The following is a 14,807-nucleotide window of genomic DNA, read 5'->3' as shown; positions in this document are numbered from 1 at the left end:
TTCTGGAATGGCCAAGTCAAAGCCCGGATCTAAATTCCATCTAGATGTTGTGAGGGGATTTGAAACGAGCTGTGCATGCAAGAAACCCATCAAACATTGCACAGCTGAAAGAATTCTGCATGGAGGAGTGGGCAAAAATTTCTCCCAGTCAATGTCAGAGACTGGTAGACAGTTATAAGAAACGCCTACTTCAGGTTGTTTCTGCCAAAGGGTGCAATACCACCTATGAGAGCCAAGGGTGTACTGACTTTTTCCACAGAAGAAAATGGCATCTCTGTTAATTTTTTGTTGAATAAATTATTGCAAAGTCAATTTTTCATTGTTTTTTGTTCAATTGGATCACCTTTATCTGTAGATACTGTTTAAATGAAGATCAAATATTGATATGTCCACATATGTTAAAAAGATTTTTAAAACATTTAATGGGGCATACTTACTTTTTCACGTGACTGTATATAGGGTGATAATGATGACATCATTGGTGAAGTGATATTCCAGCCATAATTGGTTGAATTGAAATCCTGATCCAAAAACTATTTTCTCCGCAAACGCTTGTCACTTCCGCCACCGAAGGTGGGCGGAGGTTATGTTTTCAATCCTGTCTGTCTATTTGTCTGACTTTGACCAGGATATCTCAAAAGGATGTGGACCGATTCGGACGATATTTGGTGGACAGGTCGTTTGTGTGATAAGGACGAAATGATAAGATTTTTGTGAAGATCCAGACCTGGATCTGGTTCCTATAATGTTTTAAGTGATTCTTCACCATTGAGAGACAAGCCCCAAAAAAAGTATATATAGCATGGTATTTCAAAATGTTGTGGAAGACTTATGACAAAACTAGGTGGACGAGTTGGTTCGGAAACAAGAAAAGCCAATTCGATTTTGTTTCAGATACGGATCCAGATTCGGCCAATCAGTGGGATACAAAACGTAAACTGTTCAACCTGGTGGAGGTATGTGCTCAACCGAGTGCCATTCTCATTTTAAATGTTTTCATTACTGGTGTTTGTACTTTAAAAATGTGTTTACATTTTTACTCAACAGCTTTAATGTCTGTTGCACTTCAGTGACAAGTTGACGCCAAACTGCATGGCTGCGTGTGTGTTAGCTTTACGGACATGGAAGGTTTTTACGTTTTTCCTGCACTCTGCGCATGTGCCGGCACGTCTCAAATAATTGTCGTATTTATATGACTAGTACACCCATTCCCTATGGGAGTGGCAGGAAGGGCCATTCCTCTCTGGGCTATATAGTTTACAGTAGATCTAGGGTCGGGCCACAAGCACATTGGGGGGTGCGTTCATTTACCAAGTTTCTGGTAGAGCGTTCACCAAATGGTTTAAGCATTAGAGCAAGCACTCCATCTAAAACCGTTGATAAGGTGTGGCTGGCTTGGCAAGCGCTAGCTAGCTGCTTGGTAGCTGAACACAACCCAGGTTTTCTCCCTTTCAGTTTCATATTAAACAGCAGGAGCGACTGTTTCAAAAGGTAATCAAACGTGTTTGTGGTTTGTTATATTTTTACTTCTGTTAGGGGTGTTTCATGAAACGGCACGATAAGCTGTTTATAGTTATACACGTTAACACGCCGTTTTTGTTCAAGGAGGGAAAACCTCTTGGGGAGACGGGATATTATTAGTATTAAAGGAAGACTCCAGACCCCAATTTTTTTTTTAGTTAAATGCTTCTACATAATCTTTGATCAGTACATAACATCTAAAAAAAAAATAAATAATAATGATAATAATAATAATAATCAACCCAAGAAGTCGTTTCCTTGTAATCCGACCTTAAATGCGCCAATAATTAATAGACCATCGACGAAAACGCTTCTGCAAATCTTAGACCATGTGCCCATGCACAGTACGACGTCACAAGAGGTGATCAGGGAAGCCGGAAATACTTTACAAATGGTTTGCAATACAATACAATAGTGTGGAGTGTTTCTATTCTAGTTATATTGTCCTGCATATCGGATTCTAAATGGTTTATAGTTGTGTTTTGTACGGGTGCAGCAAAGTCTAGGAGCCTTTTGCGCGAACACTGCATGAATTCCCAAAGGATGTTGCCAGCAATAACACTTGGAAGAGGTTTGTCCGACGAACTCGAGCACGATGGAAAGGTCCTACCAAGTCGACGAGGCTTTGCAGTGAACATTTTGACCAGTGATGTCAGCTTTTTGGCTTTGAGTATGGGACACGCTGCCAGACTAGATTTGAAGCCTTTGCAAATCCCATCCAAATATCCAGAGGGTACCTGCAGGACACTTGCTTCGCCAGCCACCACGTCGAAGAATATAACGCCGTTCTACGTCGATGATGATGATGTCGCCCACTCAGGCCACTGGCGCCGACACTGAATTTGCGATGCCTACCATCTTGCCCCAGGCCCAGACTTCATGTTCCACGCCGACTTTGAAGAGACCTCGAACTGCTGTCGCTAAACGAGAGTTAATGAGGGTAAGAAATTTCTTTTTATTACTACTTAGGCCTAGGCCTTGTGGATAATAATAATTCGCTTCAATTGACAATTCATCATGCCGCACTGTATTGAATCCTTATCGCATTTTGACGTTCAAAATCCTGTCATTCTCAGGCTCCAGAGGTGACTTGCCGTCATGCTGGCTTTATTATATCATGTTCTAGCACAATGTGACCCTAGTGACATCACTGCAACAGAGTCTACGTCACCTCACGCAAGATTCAATAAAGTGCACCTTTAAGTGGCCTAAAGGGCCATAACATTTGGCTGGGCACTGTGTTAGTACTATGAGTGCAGTCCTAGAAACAAAATATAATTGTATAATAGGTAGCCAATTTATTTTGCTGGTTTATACCAATATTTGCACAACGTTTCATGATTGAAGAGCCCCTTTAAAGTATGTACGCAACCATAAATTGAGAGATTATGAACCCCCCTTTCATTCAAGAAAAACAATGGTATTACAATCATAAACACAGGCTCGAATGCGAGTGTACTGTCACTGTGTGTCCCCAAAGACACTTGCAATGCATAGGCCTAGGCCTACACTAAATCGTAAATGACGTTTGTGTCATGTATAAAATGTGGGCTATCCCCCTCCCCCACCCTCTCCCGGGATGCGAGCATAATTGTTCATGTATCGACTTATTTCGGGGTCTAGTGGAACATGCCTGCCATAAATATAAATAAATTGGCCAAAATTCTACAAAACGCCGACGTACAGTGACGAGTGCATTTGTACACTACACTCAGTAGCTGCAGCCTGCGTGTCTGTGGCTACGCCATGATACAGGCACAAGGCGATCGGGTTTTTACCGTTTTATCGATCAAACAAAGTCACTACTGCAATAACACTCGCTTGATATAAATATTCCTCGCATATTTAACCGAAACTATCAACAAGTAGGCTAGCCCAACACGTACCAGTAATCTAAATCTGCGAGCCGTTCAGCATCATCTTCGTCGTTTTCCACTTCGACCTCCATATTGGCCTCTGGATCTTCGTCGGAGTATTCCTCAAACCGATATGGTTGAACACCAAATTCTCTCCGTTCTATATCAAATTCTTCTACAATACTTTCCTCAGCCTCTGATACGTATTCATCGGCTGAAAAGTCTGACAGATCAGAGGAACTATCGAGCGAATCGGAGTCAGAAACTTCTTCTTCTGCCATGTTTATGCACTGTGTGCACCGCAATCAACTGAGATCTATACCTCGTGTGAGGTCACAGTGACATCACAAGGATTCCAGAACGAGCTTTTTTTTTTAATCGTGCCTTTTTAAAAACGCATTTTACGACGAATTTAGTGTCGCATTTTTTTTCTTTTTAAAAATTAAATATTACCTAATTCTAAAGATTTAAATAATTAAAAAACAATTTGGCTCTGGAGTCTTCCTTTAATATTGCTTTGTAATAACATTAATACTATGCTATAATATTTAGTGTTGTTGTTACATTTGCTATGAGACGCTGCCTTGGAAAAATGCCACGAAAAAAGGATACATGGATATACACCTCAACACGCAACCACATTGGCAGCGAAAATCCCCTTGGCAGAGACAATCCCCTTGGGGAGGGGGGCAAATTAATTCGCCACAACCTTAATTGTGTGACCCTTAGTCCTCCGGTCAAGTTTGGTTGAAATTGAATAAGTAATGACGAAATGTATCACGGTCAAAAATCGGCAGGCAGACAGACAGACAGCAAATTGTGTATTTTAGTATGATGACTAGCAATTTACCCACCCTCTGGGTGGGTTGGGTTTGCTCATTATTTACAAAATGAAAGGTCATTTATTTTGAATGAAAAGTCTGAAAGGTCTAAATATCTGAAGGTGTAAAGATCTAAAGGTCAAAAGGTCAAATTGAAAGGTTTCAAGGTGCCACAATATGCAATTAATAGATGCACTCATGGACAAATACATGTAACATGTAATTTTTCACTAAAATGTGTAGGCACATGAAGGGGATTTCATTAAATCCCTATCCTGAAGGGGACAGCAGTGTTCCAGGTTGAAAACCCTGTGGTCCATTTTCACTGGCATCTGGTTGTCTGGCTTTGAAAAAACTGATGACAAATTCCCATGTTTGGCCTTGACAAAACAGCCAATGAGACTTATCCTGCAATGTCAACGTTGTACAATTCCTCTTCGAGGCGGCAGTCTGTGTCCTTGGGAAGGGATTTGATCACAGGATGTTGTTTTGAGTTCCCTGATCCTAGAAGAAAGTATATCAAGCCGACACGGGTTGTGGCTCGGTGAGATTTGTTGGGGCCGGCTGTGTGAGGACTATGATGTCACTGTGATGTGGTGTTACTGGCCGACACGCCACGCCAACGTCTTCCATACATGTATTCTTATCGATAATAAACCTCTTGTACACTGTCCGAATTTAACAAGGTGCTTATTCCTGGGAAAGGGATTCAAATCCACGACACATGCATACGATCGGACAGTACAGTGCAGTAGAGTAGAGTAGAGTAGAGTAGCTTAACCATGCACTCTGAATTGAAAAACAGCGAAAGAGTCCAAAGGGTCTCAAGGGCCTGAAAGGTCTGAAAATGGTCCAATGGGGTCTAAAGGTCTGAAAATGGTCCAATGGGGTCTAAAAGTCTGAAAATGGTCCAATGGTGTCCAAAGGTCTGAAAATGGTCCAATGGGGTCTAAAGGTCTGAAAATGGTCCAATGGGGTCTAAAGGTCTGAAAATGGTCCAATGGGGTCTAAAGGTCTGAAAATGGTCCAATGGGGTCTAAAGGTCTGAAAATGGTCCAATGGGGTCTAAAGGGCTGAGAATTATCCATGGGTTGAGGGGTGGGGGATCTACAACTATCAAGACTGATAGATGCCAGAATGCATCGCTAAAGTGTCAAATCAGGAGGTCGCCAAACTGCCAAATTGTACTTTTTCATTCTTCAGCCAAAGCAGCACAATAATGGCTTAAGTGATGACAATGATTCTAGCACAAGGAAGCAGCAATGGGGTACTGCACTCAAACCACAACAACCAGAAATAAAACAAAAAAACCTTCAATGAAACAAAACACAACCACAATACAGCATCATAAGTGGTTGCACACCATTAACGCATGCGCAGTCTGGGAAACCCTGCGATAATAATTTCTGTGGGAAAATCTGCCATGGATTGCAAGCTAACTGCAGTATAGTACTTTACGAATGAAAAGGACCCAGAATATACAGAACTGTTAGGCCAATACATGTAGCTGTTAAGCTCATCTACTCAACCTCCTCTATCAGCATGTAGCACATGAGAACGTTACAGAATGAGAGACATCTGCTGAGACTGCAAGGCAGATGGTAGTTATGCATCTCCTATAGGGTTTAACATGATACTTCTTTTGTAACATACTTCCTGTGGATTTTTTTTTAAAATTTAATGCACATGCACTCTTTCAGGCTCACTCTTGCATGTTTAGCAAAATCGAGATGGAACAGCATATGGAAGGTAGTTAAGTTGATGGAAAAAAGCGAGAAATAAAAGCAAGTTTATATTTCACAAAATGTGAGACCAAATTCCAAGCAAGACAGAAGAGACAGAAGACACACATACCATTTGCCATGAGAAATTTTGGAATGAGGTCAACATTCCAGTCCCTGCCACGACCCATTGAGGCTGGTGGTTCTAGAAAGCCAAACCGCTTGAAAAACTGAAAAGAAAAGAGAAAAAGGATGGGATGCGATCAGTTTTGTGTCAGTAAAAACATCAACAGGCAACATCCACTTCCACTTAAAATCGATCAAATTTATTCCGTCATGCTTTTCATCGAGAAGCAAAATCAGAGCAATTTCAGAGGAACTTTTGTGGTATCCATTCATTTCTCTTCTCGTCTCCCAGTTAGGTCAAGAAAGTACCACTTCAACACTCCCTTCTGTGGTCTCGGCCTTCATGACTACTTTCTCTTTAGCGCTCGACAGTTTTGCACTTTCCGCGACTTTATTTAGTGAGGTGTTGAGGCAAAATCTATTTCACCCTGACGAACAGCACAATCATCCTGTTCCTAAGCTGGAGCTTTGTCAGTTGTTTGTGCTCCAGCTGTATGGGTGTCCTCCAGCATACATACGGAAAGCCAGCACGCACACACCGCTTGACGTATACGGATGACTCAAACCTTATGCCATAAGGAATGGTCTTGGATAGTGGTGTGACAGAGGCATATTTCCATGGTGTTACATTTCACGGGTTTCAGCTGGCATTGCAATAATTTTGCTACAAGTACAAGAGATGTTAAGCTGGGAGTCTGCTTTGCTCTTATTGCAAAGTACTATACATATATATTTATTTAAAGGAGACTTCTGACCAAACACTTGCATAGACTCCACTTATCAAGCATTAGCTTAGCAGAGCTACAGCCCCCCAACTTCTCCATAGGATTGTATTACAGCCAATACCTGGAAGATAATTTAATTCTCACTTTTATAGACCAGTACACCCCGGAGAGGGAACATCCACGGATTCACGTTTCGGGCTTGCTGGCCCTCACCTTATGAGGCCAACGTTTTATATCGAGCAAAAAAAAATAAATCTAAACAGCTTGGGACGCGCACCTTGACCCCACGGCCAAAGTACACGGTCCAACAAGACTGTCCCATAAGCATACACATGCCCCTCAGCCCGAAGGCTGAAGTACATGGTCAATCAAGCGCACACATCCTAACCAAGAAGGGCCAGAATGAATTGTCATACAATTGGACCACTCATCAATAGGAGTAGGTCCTATTTCAGTGAGGAGCAGAAGCTCCTCCCTGGAGTGAACTGGTCAAACCCGACAAGATATCAAGTCGAGATCAGACCTAGTGCCTAGGCGTCCAATAGGATATTAATGCTCGCCAAACTTGAGGCAATCAGGTAAATATGCCACGATACAAAATATATGCAAAATAAATGTGCAATGTGCAATATAATACAAATAAATGAATGCGCAATCAGGTTTCGGATTTGGATATTCACCAATATCGAACCAATTGGTCCTTGGTCCATAAGCTATCCACGCAGCAAGTTTGATACAAATCTGTCTTTCGAGATATCCTGCTAACAGACAAACAAAGCTGACAGATAGAGATGAACACGGGTGAACACGTAACTTCCTTCCACCTTTGGTGGGCGGAGGTAAGAATATAACTTTATTATAGATTTGAATATTGAAACTGGGTGACGGTCGAATATATCACCGACATCTGCAGGTAGTGCTATCAGTACACAGGAAGTTATTTGTTCTTGAGCGTTATGTAAAACAGCAGTTTAACCTCGGCCAATTTCGTCAATTCAAAATAATATTGGGTGTACACTATAGGCTACCCGTCATTACCTCTGCCTTACTGCCTCACCAACCAAGAGGTGGGTTCACGGTTGGGGATCGTTAAATGCCATGAGTGCATGTATAAGCTAGGAGGTTTAACACAATATTAAGCTGACTGGGTTTCATGATCACAGGTAATCGATTATATGGTGTGTCGTCCTGATTAGCTCCAGCAAGGGTAAAACCATGGTCGATGACTCCACTATCCTTTGCTTGTGACCTTTAAAAATAGACTCGAGTGTGCACTGCTGAAGCTATCCGAGAAGTGAAAAACATGTGCTCATGGCTCTTAATGCCATGATGCATTTACCGGGTCTAAAAGCCCTTATCTACGATATAAGAGCCGTTGGTCTGTCACAATTTTTCTCAGAGATAGCTGAACGGATCTTTGTCAAACTTTCAGAGGTTCATCAGTGACTGCTTAGCTTTTTAGGTCAAAAATAGAAATAGGGAAAGAGGAAGAGAGAGGAGAAAAAAAAAAAAAAAAAAAAAAAAAAAAAAAGGGGGGGGGGAAACGAAGTTTGTTTGGGGGTTGTTGTTTTTTACATCGCTCTATAGTGCCTAAACCTTTTTGATTAATAGGTTATATCCAAGTACACATTCGCATAACTAAATACAAAACAATTACCAGACATTTGAACACAAATAATCAAATGATACTGGAAGTGGGCAAAGTTGGTAGTAAGGCTTCTTCTTCTTCCTGAAAGTCATCATACTTAACTCAGAAACGTGATGAATGGGCACATTCACCAGCAGATATTCAACGAAAAGGTAAAATGATGATTTGACATTTGTGATGGATTCTGATTTGGATGCAATTGCTTTTCCATTATATTTGCCCTCATTTCAAATACTAGGGCATGCCCGTACTATATATATATCTAAAATTATATCCCCCCCCCCTCTATTTACATGAAATGGTTTGGTCCATGAAATGTTTTGGTCCATTCGCAACGCCAAAGCGAACGGCGAACGCTTTACATGAAATGGTTTGGTCCATGAAATGTTTTGGTCCATTCGCAACGCCAAAGCGAACGGCGAACGGCTTGCGAGTACAGTGACAATCCCCCCCCCCCTCTATTTACATGAAATGGTTTTAATTAGTTTTAAAACATAGTTTAACGCCAACATATGGCATGCCCGTACCCGTACTATCCGTAATGGCGCACGCTCTCACAGGAGCTCCGGAAGGTCGCATATCGCAGGAAAGCGAAAGAATCGCAAATTAGTTTTAATTAGTTTTAAAACATAGTTTAACGCCAACATAGCGCCAACATAGTTTGCCGACGGGAAATAAATGAATACGCTCTCAAATGTGCCATCCGAGGCAGAGTCTGTTCGCCACGTTCGGCACACGTGATAGCTCGCTGCTCTCTGATTGGTTGAATCGTTTTTTGGACATAGCTCGGTAACTACTTCTGCGATTAATTTAAAACCTTGAAAAGGCACATCCTCGGGTCCCCAGCAATATACCTGGCAAGTTTCAAGTATATCGGACCGGTAGTTGTCGAGAAACAGCGGTCACAGACAAACATACAAACATACAAACATACAAACAAACATACACACAGAGATTAGTGGAATTATAGATAGATGTTAATGTTTCTTTTTTCGCTTGAGCAACGCTGGGTATTCTGGCTCTAAACACATACTTTACTTGGGGTACAAATGCAAATACAACTTTGTCTGGGGGGGATAACATAGGCATGTGGCCGCGGCCTCATGCGAGGGTGTGGGGGAACGGGGGAGGGGCGTAAATTCTCTATGTAAAGGTGTACCGTGTAGCGCCACCTGGTGTTGGTGGCAGAGGGTATTACAATTTCTTTTTTTACCTGGGCAACACTAAGGTTAAAGCACTTTTTGCATGGTTAAATTTTTCCTCCTTCCCTTCCACCACTCCTCCACCCAAAATGAAGGAGCCTGTCAAAGTCAAAGGCATTGGAGGGGGGTGGGGTGGGTGGGAGGCAGGAGGGAGGGGTGAGGAAGGAAGTGGGGGGAGTGGAAGGGGGAGGAGAGGAGGGCAGGGGAAATGAGGAGAGGGACAGGAAATATATACTACATATACATCTAAGAGGGGGGGGGGGCTTTGACAGGCCCCTCCGTTTTGGGGGAGGGGAAGAAGGGAAGGAGGAAAAATTTAGCCATGCAAACAGTGCTTTAACCTCAGTGTTTCCCAGGTAAAAAAAAAAAGGAAATCGTAATACCCTCTGCCACCAACACCAGGAGGCACTACAGAATACACGGTACACATTTACGTAGAGAATTTATGCCCCTTCCCTGGTCCCCCACACCCCTGAATGAGGTCGTGCCCACATAGCCTATGTTACCCCCCAGTCAAATTTGTATTTGTACCCCGAGTGAAGTATACAAGTGTTTATAGCTGGAGTACCCGGCGTTGCTCAAGCGAAAAAGAAACATTAACATATTTGAAATGAGGGCATATATAATGGAAAAGCAATTACATCCAAATCAGAATCCATCACATATGTCAAATCATCATTTTACCTTTTTGTTGAATATATGCTGCTGAATGTGCCGTTGATCACGTTTCTGAGTTAAGCATGATGACGTTCAGAAAGAAGAAGTCTTACTACCAACTTCACCCGCTTCTGGCATCGTTTGATTATTTGTGTTCAAATGTCTGGCGATTGTTTTGTATTTATTTATGCGAATGTGTACTTGTATATAACTGTCATTAATCAACAAGGCTTAGGCACTATGGAGAGATTTTTTTTTTAATCCAAAAAAAGAATATAAATAAATAAATAAATAAAATAAAATTTCGCATAAAACACTCCCAGGCACTCACTGATGAACCTCTGAATGTTTTACAAAGATCCGTTTAGCCATCTCTGAGAAAAATTGCGACACAGACCAACGGCTCTCTTATATAGTAGACATATCCATCAATTTTCGAGTGTGCAAGATACTCGGCATTTTACAAATATGGTAAACACAAAAGAAGCACGCTCCTTGCACATGCGCTCAATCGTTTGTTAAAAGCAGGTTGCTCAGAGCTACCTCAACAATTGACATGGGTTTATGGCCATGTAAGACAAAGGTGAAACTGAGCAAAATAGTTCATTCGATCAATTTTAACCAAGATTGAATGCACTGATAACCTAAATGCAGGAAACAAGTTAGCGAATTAAAAAACACACGCTTCATGAAAAAGGAAGTGTTTATATGCTTTGCTGAAATGTTTTCGGAGTAAAGCCAAAAATTGAAACGAAAACATAGCAACAGCCTTCATCAAACCATTATAGGGCATTGTTGCGTCATAGCCTGGTGTTGGCTTAGCGGTTAGGGTGCCGGCTTGGGATCCCAGGATCCTGGGTTCGAATCCCGGTCGATCGCTGAATTAACGCCAGGGGGTTGACTCAGCCTGTCATCCTTCAAATCGAGTACCAGCTTGTTGGGATGAATGATCCCGGTGTGTACCCCGGTTTAGAATAGGTACACCGTATCCCTGCGCATCGTAGGAGGCGACTAAGGGTTGGCGTCAGGAAGGGCATCCGGCCATAAAAACATTGCCTCAAACAGGGAACCATGATTGTCATGGGGCCCGCAAGACTAACCCCCGCTCTAGCGGGGAAAATGGCCTCAAAACGATCATTCATTCATATTCATGTTGTGTCATGACCAAATAGGCTCGAAGAATCACTTTAAAATGACCAATTTTATTGAGTACAGGCAAAAGGTTCAAGCTTATGATCAATTTTAGATCAAGCATGAGTTTTGGGAAATTCTTGTTCGGAAAAACGTGCACCACAATGCGTCATTTCCTGAAGTTGGTGCACGAAATTGAAATTTTTTCCATCAAACATAAACTGTTTGACCACAGTTCAGTCAAGGAAGTAGTCACCAAACTATTCTGCCACCATATATGGCACGCTCCGCATTTGTACTCTGGGCATATCCTTTTGAACAAGTTGATGCAATGGACAACCTAAAATCTCTGCTTTTTTTATTTGGGGAGAGAGCGCTGGGGAAGGGGATGGGAAGAGGGGGAGGGGAAAGGGGGAGTGGGGGAGGAAATCAATCAATATGAAACGTCGTACGAGTATAATGACGTTTATTTATTACAAAATTCCATACTTCACAAGATTTTCAAATTGCCTGTGAAAATAGAGTCCAAAGTCGAGTTACACAAACCTCCTCGAGTGGTGTAATGGAGGCACTCTCGCCCCCATAGTACGAGTTCCTATCCATGTGCAGGACTTTCTTTCCACCAACGGACATGATCCCCGAAAGGATACATTCCTGCAACCAAGGAAAAGTACAAAACAGAGCATGTTCAATAACATGTGCTTATCGGAATGCTCTACTTCAACTTGCCAAACAATGGCACGCTTTCTCTACCCCGGTTTGCAAAACAAGTTCTCCGGCTAACCGGTAGCTTGAGTCAAATCAATAAATTCTGAAAGAAAAAGACAGGGCTACTGTCACCCTGGTATTCGAGTACATTTGACTGTTCATTGAAACCCCAACAATCTTTTTTTTTTTTCAAAATTGACTCAGTAACTGTGTGGTTAGAACATCCATTCTGAGTCTTGGTGGTCGGCAGTTCAATTCAGACCTTGGTCGAGTCACACCAAAGACTAAAAATGGTGTGATGCCTCCTTCGCATGCTCAGCATTTACAGAACAGAGTGCGGACAAGCCCCTGGATGACGTCTCGTGTGAAGGGTGCAGCGGTGAATTATCCCTAAAAGTAAATAAAAACACCACCACAAGTCGGCATCACCAACACCCAGAGTGCACCGGGAGGTTACTTCACCCCCATGGTCATAGGCTAAGCTCCTCTGAAGCAGTGTGTGCACACGTGCATGCGTTATTTGCTATACTCCATTTCTATTTCGTTTTATTTGTGTCTATGTGGAAGTTAACTCTTGCCAATTGCTTTTGTGAAACTTTATTGGCTGCGGCTGGATTTGTTTGAGGAAAGAGGAGTAGCAGCCAAACCCTGCATCCTAACAGAGATCATCCTGATGGCTCCAATATGGCAAATGGCGTTTTCTAGCGTGTATCCACATCCTTCTGTGTTCATATGCACGTGTATTTTTGAACAAGCAAAAAAATTACTCAAGATGTATTTGGGGGATGGAGGGAGAAATTTACCACACTAGATCTGCTTAATTGGTCAAACAGAACAAAAAAACAAAAAAATTGTGAGCAAAGATGGAGGGGACATGGGGTGGGTGGGGAAAGGAAAATTGTGGAGAGATAATGTGAATGGCGGGGGGAGGTGGGAATGGAGGGAGAGTGCAAATGGTGGGGGTTGGTGGAGGAAGAATGTGAATGGGTTGGAAGAGGGAGAGGGAGAGGGAGAGGGAGAATGTGAATGGAGGGTACATGTTCGTTCGTTGGTTAGTGTGGAGGGGAGGGGAAGGAGTTGGGGAAGGACACACACAAAAAAAAAAAAAAAAAAGAAAAAAAAACACGTAACCGCAGAGAGTGTGAACTCTCCCTCCCTCCCCTCTACCCACCCACACGTTAATAAAAAAAAAAAAAAAAAAAAAAAAAAAACAGATGGTAAACCACGTAACCGCAGTACCATGATCAATCAGGGCCAATAATGGTACAACATTGAGATCATCCTTCAGAACTGAGAAAACTTGCATTAACTCCTCACATGCACCTCTAACTTTCACCATCTGTCTCTGTCCCTCCTTCCACACAATCATATAACTGTTGGATAAGCCCCGCCCCCCACCCCCCCCCAACCCCAACCATTCACATTCTCTCTACCTCCCCCCCCCCCCCCCTTGCTTGCTTGCTCACCCTTGACATTCCCTCCCCAATCTCCACCTCCCCCTCCCCCTCCCCCCCCCCCCCCCACCAACATGTACCGTACCCTCCATCAGCCCCCACTACCTTCCCGTTTACGTTCTCTTTTCCCCAACTGTTCTCATTCTCTCTTTCCCCTCCCACCCCCAGTCCTTTCCCCCCCCCCCCCCCCACCCCCCACACAGCTCACATTGTCCTTCCCCAACTCCTTCCCCTCCACACTAACCAACCAACGAACGAACATGTACCCTCCATCCACATCCCCATCCCCATTCACATTCTCCCTCTCCCTCTCCCTCTCCCTCTCCCTCTCCCTCTCCCTCTCCCTCTCCCTCTCCCAACCCATTCACATTCTTCCTCCACCAACCCCCACCATTTGCACTCTCCCTCCATTCCCACCTCCCCCCGCCATTCACATTATCTCTCCACAATTTTCCCTTCCCCACCCACCCCATGTCCCCTCCATCTTTGCTCACAAACTCCTTCAACAACCGTTCACATTCTTCCTCCCCCCCCCCCTTCACCGTTCACACTCTTCCTCCACCCCCTCCCCCCCCCCCAGCATTCACACTCTTCCTCCCTCCCTCCCTTCCCCCACCTGCATCATTCACACTCTCCCTCCCTCCCCCCACCCTCACCTGCATCATTCACACTCTCCCTCCCTCCCCCCACCCTCATCATTCACACTCTCCCTCCCTCTCCCCACCCACATCATTCACACTCTCCCTCCCTCATCATTCACACTCTCCCTCCCTCATCATTCACACTCTCCCTCCCTCATCATTCACACTCTCCCTCCCTCATCATTCACACATCATTCACACTCTCCCTCCCTCATCATTCACACTCTCCCTCCCTCATCATTCACACTCTCCCTCCCTCATCATTCACACTCTCCCTCCCTCATCATTCACACATCATTCACACTCTCCCTCCCTCATCATTCACACTCTCCCTCCCTCATCATTCACACTCTCCCTCCCTCATCATTCACACTCTCCCTCCCTCATCATTCACACTCTCCCTCCCTCATCATTCACACTCTCCCTCCCTCATCATTCACACTCTCCCTCCCTCATCATTCACACTCTCCCTCCCTCATCATTCACACTCTCCCTCCCTCATCATTCACACTCTCCCCACCCTCATCATTCACTCTCCCTCCCTCTCCCCACCCACATCCTTCACACTCTACCTCCCTCTCCCCACCCACATCATT

The 14,807-nt window shown here is 43.6% G+C and overlaps 1 protein-coding gene across 1 annotated transcript in view; it reads right to left on the bottom strand.

Moving 5' to 3' along the window:
- Window positions 1-14,807, bottom strand: part of LOC137439416 (rab GDP dissociation inhibitor beta) — a 75,897-nt gene that overhangs the window by 58,746 nt on the left and 2,344 nt on the right. The window contains exons 2-3 of the mRNA XM_078768180.1: window positions 11,955-12,062; window positions 6,053-6,149 (exon numbers count right to left, since the gene is read on the bottom strand). Coding sequence (XP_078624306.1) covers window positions 6,053-6,149; window positions 11,955-12,062 — 205 coding nt within the window. The remainder of the gene's footprint in view (window positions 1-6,052; window positions 6,150-11,954; window positions 12,063-14,807) is intronic.

This window comes from Myxine glutinosa, chromosome 1, assembly GCF_964187855.1.
Source record: "Myxine glutinosa chromosome 1, kmMyxGlut1.1, whole genome shotgun sequence".
In the NCBI taxonomy this organism is placed as follows: Eukaryota; Metazoa; Chordata; class Myxini; order Myxiniformes; family Myxinidae; genus Myxine; species Myxine glutinosa.
The sequence above is the reverse complement of the archived record's forward strand: the minus strand, read 5'-3'. Positions and strand labels throughout refer to the sequence as shown.